The 8,394-nt window shown below is 45.5% G+C and overlaps 1 protein-coding gene across 1 annotated transcript; it reads right to left on the bottom strand.

Moving 5' to 3' along the window:
- Positions 1 to 668: 668 nt before the first annotated feature.
- Positions 669 to 8,179, bottom strand: LOC113737643 (uncharacterized). The gene is made up of 8 exons (XM_027264838.2): positions 8,056 to 8,179; positions 7,935 to 7,945; positions 5,969 to 6,583; positions 5,630 to 5,915; positions 4,503 to 5,325; positions 2,168 to 3,702; positions 1,495 to 1,931; positions 669 to 1,343 (listed from the first exon to the last, which is right to left on the bottom strand). Exons 1-8 carry the CDS (start codon positions 8,177 to 8,179, stop codon positions 669 to 671), a joined length of 4,506 nt encoding a protein of 1,501 aa, XP_027120639.2.
- Between the last annotated feature and the right edge of the window lie 215 nt (positions 8,180 to 8,394).

Below are 8,394 nucleotides of genomic sequence, written 5' to 3'. Positions count from 1 at the left end.
TGAAGCTCAGGCTCAACTCAATTGAATCAAACCTCTTATTTAGGCTAAAGCTTTGCCTGGTCAAACAACACATAAAACTAAGCCTCAAACTTTTTCGACTGAACGAACCTAGCTCAAATTAGTATTGATTCGTTAAGTACTCTTTAATAAATAAATATACACACGCGCATAGACAATGTTGACTTGTTAAATCTAAATTAGTTCAATCTCAATCCAAACTTGATACGGATTGAGATTGGCCCCCACATATGTGAACTTTATGTGGTTTGAGGAATCCAACATATAAATATTTTTTTATTTTGGGCGAAGTTTGAACTTGTAAAATCCTCAGTTTACAAGGTTTAACTGGCATGCCTAACCATTTATGAACCAAAATTGATTAAGGAATATGGTAGTATATTTGACTAGCAGAGGCAAATTAGTCCAAAGCTTAATTTTGCTTCTAATATGGGTAAATTAGTCCAAAACTAAGTAACTTTACCAATAGGAAAAATTACTCAAAATTTTAATTGTATTATTAGTAGAAATGAATTAGTCCAAAATTTTTTATATGTTTTTTTTTGTTTTTTTTTTCTCAAATTTAAACTACTTTTATTCTTTCACTTTTTTTTTTCAACCAATGTGGCTACTTTTTTTATTAAAAGCAAGAAAACCAAAAAACACAGACTTCAGTGAGAAACAGCTCGAGAACGAATAGCAGGAGTCTGCGACCTATCTAACCCTAAGGCCCCCCTTGCCAATCTTGGCAACTCAGACTGTGACGTATACAAAATAATCCCCTCAGACTGTGCCCCCACCTTGGCTAAGGCATCCGCCACTTGATTCATTTCCCGATAACAATGCCCCACCGTCCACTCCACACCCTGCATTGCCAGTAACGCCTCCAGATCTGACCGCACTAACCACGGACACCTCCATCGTCTTACCAGTAGGTTGACTAACACAAGAGAGTCCACCTCTACCCGAATCCGCGAGAATCCCCGAAGACAGCATTGCTGAATCCCAAACACCAAAGCCTTTATCTCCACTTGAAGACAAGTCAGCTCCCCAAACGGAACAGAAAATCCAAACAACAAAGCACCAGAAGAGTCCCTAAGCACACCACCCCCGCCACTAACGCCCGGATTGCCAAGCGAACACCCATCGGTATTTAACTTGAAAACCCCCTGGGCTAGAAATTTCCAACAAACAACTCTATGGGTATATCGAGGCCTCCACCCAAATATGTTGGAGTAGACCTCCGGCCAGGAGCCAACCCCAGTAAACTCACCTACAAACTTTCTGGGAAATAGCCCTACGACATCTGCCAGGATACGATCACAAATGGTCTGTCGCCGCAGGAGCTGCCCATAAAAAATTGCCAAATTCCGTGCCAACCAAATATGCCAGCAAATAATGGAAGGCAAAACCGAGTGTAATGCCTCCATACGAGAGTGCCGAACCGGTAGGCACCACCAAGCCGCCAAACATGACCGTACCTCTAATCCTCTATACCTCACTCCAGCGCCATTTCCAAAAAAAGGTCCACAAAAATTGAGCTAGCTCACCTTCCGCAAAGACGTGCTCCAATGATTCAGATTGCGAGGCCAAACAGCAAAAACACTTGGATGGACCATACACTTGCAATCTTCCTAGTGACGACGCCATCGGTAACCGATCTCGCAGGAGCCTTACCATGAAGAAAGATATCTTGATTGGGATTACAGAGTGCCAAACCCTATCAAACATGAAAGACGAGGGGGTCTGGCTACCAACCAGCGCGTATGTGGAAGCAATGGAGAAATCCCCTGACTCCGTCAAGGCCCACACCGCACGATCCTCCGCGGACCCCACTGGGGCAACTTTAGTAACTATCTCTGAGACAATGTCATTAGGAACCCAAAGCCGCAGCAACTGTTGATTCCACCTTCCATTCAATACGAAATCCCTAACTAAGTGATCAAAAACACTTTGTAACCGTTGACACAGAGGGCCAGACCCATCCAATTGTCAAACCAGAAATTACACTGTCCCGACCGCAACTCCCACCAAAGGTTTTGCTCCGCCACCTCGCGGATTTGAAGCAAGCGCCTCCACATATATGAACTGCCTTGACCCGCCCCTACCATGCATGGACGATTCTGCCGACAATACTTGGATCTCATAAATGTCGCCCCTAGACACTCACCCGTACGAAACCGCCGCCACAATTTGAGCGAGAATGCTGTATAAACATCCAGTAACGACCGAACACCAACCCCCCCTTGTGATGAGTCGGCACAGAGGTCTGCCCACTTGATCCAATGATGTCGGAGGCCACCTTCACGTTCCCCCCAGAGAAAATTTGCCATAGCCCGTTCAACCAAGGCTAGGACTCCCTTTGGAGGACACGAAGCTACCAATAAATGAATTGGAATTGCTGACAGTACGTGTTTGATGAGTACAATCCGACCCCCATTGGACAGAAATCTGGAACTCCATGATGAAACTTTAGAAATGATTGACTGTACCAGCTCCATGAAGTATAGGCACTTCCGGCGCCCCACAAAAAGCGGACATCCCAAGTAACGCACAGGAAACGACTTAAGACCAAACCCAGTTAGCCGTCGAACCCTTGCCACACATTGCCTAGGCAGTTTAGCATGCACCATGAACCCACACTTCTGAACATTAATCTCGTGTCCCGAAACTGCTTCATAATTCTCAATTGTCTGCATAACACATCTCAGCGAAGAGGATGAAGCACCTAAAAAAACCAGGACGTCATCTGCGTAACTGAGATGAGTGATCTTAGGACTGCCCCGCGGAACAGAAAAGCACTTGAAACCCCGATGCTCCACTAACTTGTTTAAAGAACGGGACAACACCTCCGTGCCAATAATAAACAAACCTGGAGATAATGGGTCCCCTTGACGAAGCCCTCGCGTAGACTTAAAGAAACCCACACTGGCCCCGTTTATTAGAACCGAAAACCACACATTCGAGACCAATCTCCAAATCCTATCAATCCATTGCTCCCTAAACCCAAATCTTCTCAAGACCATTGTCAAAAAGATCCATGAAACACGATCATAAGCCTTTGCCATATCTAACTTCAGAGCAACATCGGCATTTCTGGAGGTCCTCCCCATATTAGAAAGCAACCCTTGTGCAAGCAAGAAATTATCCGATATAAGCCTCCCCCGAACAAATCCACTCTGCTGTGGGGATATGATCTTTGGAAGGACTTGGGCCAAGCGATCGGCCAAAACTCGCGAAATTAACTTGTTAACAAAGTTACACAAACTAATCGGCCGGAATTGTGAAAAATCCTGTGGGTGCCCCACCTTAGGAATGAGCGCAATGGAAGTCGCTGTAACAGCACGAGGCAACTCAGCACCGCAGAAAAAACTACGAACTGCGCTAACCACATCCGCACCAACAACTGACCATGCTACCATAAAGAATTTACCCGTATAACCATCCGGCCCCGGTGCACTCTCCCCATCCATTGCGAACACCGCACTTCGAATCTCCATCTCAGAGGGAAACTGCTCCAGCAAATCATTCTCCTCATCAGTCAAAAGTGTTGGAATATGCTGAAGCAATTCAGAGGAAGATGGTGGACGCTGAGCTGTAAACAACCCCTCGAAATACCGAACTGCCTCTGCTCCAATCCCCTCGTCCGATTCCACCCACTCCCCTTGGCCATTTCTAATCCTGTGAATGATCGAGCGTACCCTTCTATTTTTGACAACAGAATGAAAAAACCTTGTATTTCGGTCTCCCTCTTGAAGCCACCTTGATATAGGCAACCCTAGGGGAAGACCCTCCTAGAACCTCCCAACCTTGTAATTATCAGAGTTGGATCTTTTCTCCCAACAGAAATTGAACTCGATTGTTCTCATGAACTCAAGACCTCTGACACACAAAGGTAATCAGCAACCTTAAGCAAATAAGGATGGATGAAGCGACACCACGATTAGGGAACAAGCTAATCGATAAAGTCTGATTTGAATCCTAAGCTATGAACTCAAGAATTCAAGAGTAAGTTCGGTTAAGAACTTGAAGGAAAATTCCTCACGATTTCTGGTTGTAATAATCTCTGTCCTTTCACGCATACAATAGGTGCCTTTTATAGGCTAAAACTAGGGCAAAATCCGGCCCACATAAACCTGGAAGAAATTCGGTTCGCATAAAGAGCTTAAAGAGCCAGCTCTTTAAGGCTTTCCGATAAGGCCCAATAAGTAATAAAATACTCAACGCCTAACAACTACTAAACTAAACAGTCTTAAAACAACTACCAACTAAGCTAACAAGTATGAGATCATTCCTTCACTTCAAACGTACAAGTGAACAAAGTAACTTCATGGTCCATCAAATCTTCAAACCTAGCTTGCTCCTTGCTTGTATGGTGAATGATCAAGGCTCGTAAAGCTTCCTTCGCCTTCTTGGTTCTTGATCTTGTCATCGGACTGCGAATGTGGATCAAAGGGTCCTTGACCCAAGGTGGAAGTTGTTGCACACCCGTATCCGCATCACACCTAACCCGAGCCTTCTGCTTCCAAAACAACTCCTCCACTCTCAAGGCCGCCTGCAACTGACCTTTGGCAAGATGTAGATGCACCCTAGCAGCATCTGAATCATCACTTTCTACACGGACCTCCGCCAGCCGTACTTCCTCTTCCTTATTCCTAACTGTCTGAAAGATATCCCCAAAAACCCTCCTACTCCAATCCCGTATAGTGCCCCTCAGCCGTTTTAATTTGCAACAAAGAACTTGCAAAGGGGAACCAGCGCAGGGCTGCTCCCAAGAAGCCTGAACCATAGGCAAGAAATCCTCATGCCTCTTCCAGACATTAAGGAACCTGAACGACCGCGGCTTAGTGTCCAGCCTGGTTGACAGTGAAAGAAGGAGCGGAGCATGGTCTGACGACTCCCGGGCTAAGTGCGACACCGCCAATGACATCCCTGTGTCAAAAAAACCCTCATTCACTAAAATACGATCCAATCTTTTCCAAATTCTTGCCCTGCCATGTCTATTGTTACACCAGGTAAATCGAGCCCCTGAGAAACCGACATCCGTGAGATTCGCCTCATTGATAAACTGTCTAAACTCCATAGCTTCACCAGGAGTAAAAGCCCGACCCCCTTTCTTCTCCTCAGCATCTAAAATTACATTGAAATCCCCACCCACAATCCATGCAGCGGAACCCGGGTTATCCCGCATTAAACCCTCCCATAGCTCACACCTCTCCACAGGAGTACACCGCGCATGCACAAAGGAGACAACAAGGTGGGAGCCCGGCACATGATCGTGAGAAAGGCGCACTGACACATGCTGGGGACTCTCTCCAACCACCAAGCCTGAAAAAGGCTCTTGGAAGAACACCCAGATCGAGCCCACCAAGTTATGCACCACTCCATGAAACCCTAATTTATGTCTATACCGTTCGGCTTTATCAACCTCCAACCAAGGTTCACAAAAAGCCAAAAATTGTAAATTGTGCAGTTGAATCAATTTTTTAATCCTTCTCAATTTCGGGGCTTTAGAAATGCCCCGAACATTCCAAAATAAACCCTTAATCATGGGACAAAACAGGAAGAGAATTCTGCGAATTTATCAATTTAGAACGTAATTGCCTATCAGAAGGGAAATGTGCACGAATACCTTTTTGTTTGTTTCTCAAAGCCGCCACCGAACTGTCAAGAACTCCAGCTGTGGGCACTAAAGTTTCATCCTGGACTCGCACCAGCTCCGTAGCAAATCGTGGGGATAGGGAAACGTCCTCATCACTGCTGGACTCCACCCTCTGATCTCCCACAAGTGCAATTGGCCGTGCCTCAACACCAGCTGGATTGCTCCCCTCCACACCACCCCCACGCACATCAGCAACAAAAGCACGCGGTAAAATAATCTCCAACCTACCACCCAATTCTACATCACTCTGCTGCTCCTGCTACAGCCCCACGTCCTGCACTCCTCCGCAACTGACATCTTGATGCGCACCATCCACAACAGCATCCGCATGCCCACCTCCTGCTCCATCCCCTCATCCTCCAAATCCTCCAAAGGATCAGAGACAATACCAACCTCCACTTCAGCCTCCCCAACCTGCTGCCCAGGCGCTGCTGGCACCAACCCCTTCATTGCCGCCACCCCCCTGGAATTCATAGCACATGCAGTTTCCCTCCCATGTCCCTGATGCGTACCATCCACAACAGTATCCGCATGCCCCACCTCCTGCTCCATCCCCTCATCCTCCAAAATCTCCAAAGGATCAGAGACAGTACCAACCTCCACTTCAGCCTCCCCTACCTGCTGCCCAGGCGCTGCTGGCACCAACCCCTTCATTGCCGCCATCCCCCTGGAATTCATCGCACAGGCAGTTGTCCCCCCATGTCCCTGGATCAACAACTGCTGCTGGACTGGTGCCGGCACAGCAGTCTCTGCCCCAGCGACACCTGACGTCGCTGCAATCTTTCCAGGCGTAGACCGCAACTCCCCCTGCTTAGCTTTACCCTTGTCCAACCTCGTGACAGGCGCAGTAGTCTCCTGAAGTTTCAAGGAATTCCGCCCCACCTTCACAGGCCGCAGGGAAGGATCCCTTCGATAGCAATTCTCCTGCTGATGACCGAATTTGGAACGGAAAGGACAATAAGGGATCAGATATTAGTCCAAAAGAATTTTTGGGGGATATTAGTGAGGGATTGAGGGATTGATATTATTGAGGGATTGAGGACTAATATTCTTCTGATCCCTTATCTGATTCCTTATTAGTCCAAAAGAATTCTTTTGAGGACAAAATTCTTTTAAGGGGGGAAGGATGTGAGGGTCTCAAAATTTCATTAATTTCTGAAAATTAAAATAAATATTATTTAAACTTTGAAAATTATTAAATAATATGGATTTATATTTAAAAAAATGTGTATTTATATTATTAATGATGTTTTCACTTATATAAATGTTATATTTTAATTTACATGAATTTTCACAATTTATTTGACGATTTGCTTTCGGCTAAACATTAAGTTGGTGATGCGGATACGGGTGTGCAACAACTTCCACCTTGGGTCAAGGACCCTTTGATCCACATTCGCAGTCCGATGACAAGATCAAGAACCAAGAAGGCGAAGTAAGCTTTACGAGCCTTGATCATTCACCATACAAGCAAGGAGCAAGCTAGGTTTGAAGATTTGATGGACCATGAAGTTACTTTGTTCACTTGTACGTTTGAAGTGAAGGAATGATCTCATACTTGTTAGCTTAGTTGGTAGTTGTTTTAAGACTGTTTAGTTTAGTAGTTGTTAGGCGTTGAGTATTTTATTACTTATTGGGCCTTATCGGAAAGCCTTAAAGAGCTGGCTCTTTAAGCTCTTTATGCGAACCGAATTTCTTCCAGGTTTATGTGGGCCGGATTTTGCCCTAGTTTTAGCCTATAAAAGGCACCTATTGTATGCGTGAAAGGACAGAGATTATTACAACCAGAAATCGTGAGGAATTTTCCTTCAAGTTCTTAACCGAACTTACTCTTGAATTCTTGAGTTCATAGCTTAGGATTCAAATCAGACTTTATCGATTAGCTTGTTCCCTAATCGTGGTGTCGCTTCATCCATCCTTATTTGCTTAAGGTTGCTGATTACCTTTGTGTGTCAGAGGTCTTGAGTTCATGAGAACAATCGAGTTCAATTTCTGTTGGGAGAAAAGATCCAACTCTGATAATTACAAGGTTGGGAGGTTCTAGGAGGGTCTTCCCCTAGGGTTGCCTATATCAGTTGGATTTTCGCACTCCCATACGCAATATAGCTCTAAGTTGAACTGTATGATATGTAGAGGTTATAAAAATGTATAATTAAGTTGAGAAAATGCTAGATGAGGAATTTCTACTAGTAGATAAGAATTTCGCGCTTAAACGCGATTTAAATTCGAAATTGTCACCATTAATGGCATGCCCAAAAAGTCTTCAAACCTATACCTCTAGCTTACCTTCATTTTCAACCCATCTTATCACCAACTACCAGCCGTTTCTCTTCTCTTCAAGCTCGATCATCTGGTGCAAGAAGAAGCAGAGACCGCTGCCATTCCAAGCTTCTAACAGCCTTCCATCCTCAGCCATTCACACCCAATCTTCAAGCTTCCATTTCCAGCTTCCACCTCCATTCTTGGCTGCTGTCTCGACCGAGCAAGGAGGAGGAAGATCGCTGCTGCTGCTGCCGGCATTGCGTCAGACCAGGGGAGAAGGAGAAACCAGCTGCCATTTTTCTTTCCTCCAACCACAGAACCTTCCAAGCTGACTCAAAACCCCAGACCCAAGCTTCTCTTCACCTTAACGTTTGCTGCTGGGTTGCTGCTTTGGGTGGTCTGACCGAGAGAAAAACAGAGTGCAAGGGGTGCCGACTGACCTCAGTGATTCTAGGAGTGAACTTGGGGAACTA

Source organism: Coffea arabica, chromosome 3e (genome assembly GCF_036785885.1).
Source record: "Coffea arabica cultivar ET-39 chromosome 3e, Coffea Arabica ET-39 HiFi, whole genome shotgun sequence".
NCBI lineage: Eukaryota > Viridiplantae > Streptophyta > Magnoliopsida > Gentianales > Rubiaceae > Coffea > Coffea arabica.
The sequence above is the reverse complement of the archived record's forward strand: the minus strand, read 5'-3'. Positions and strand labels throughout refer to the sequence as shown.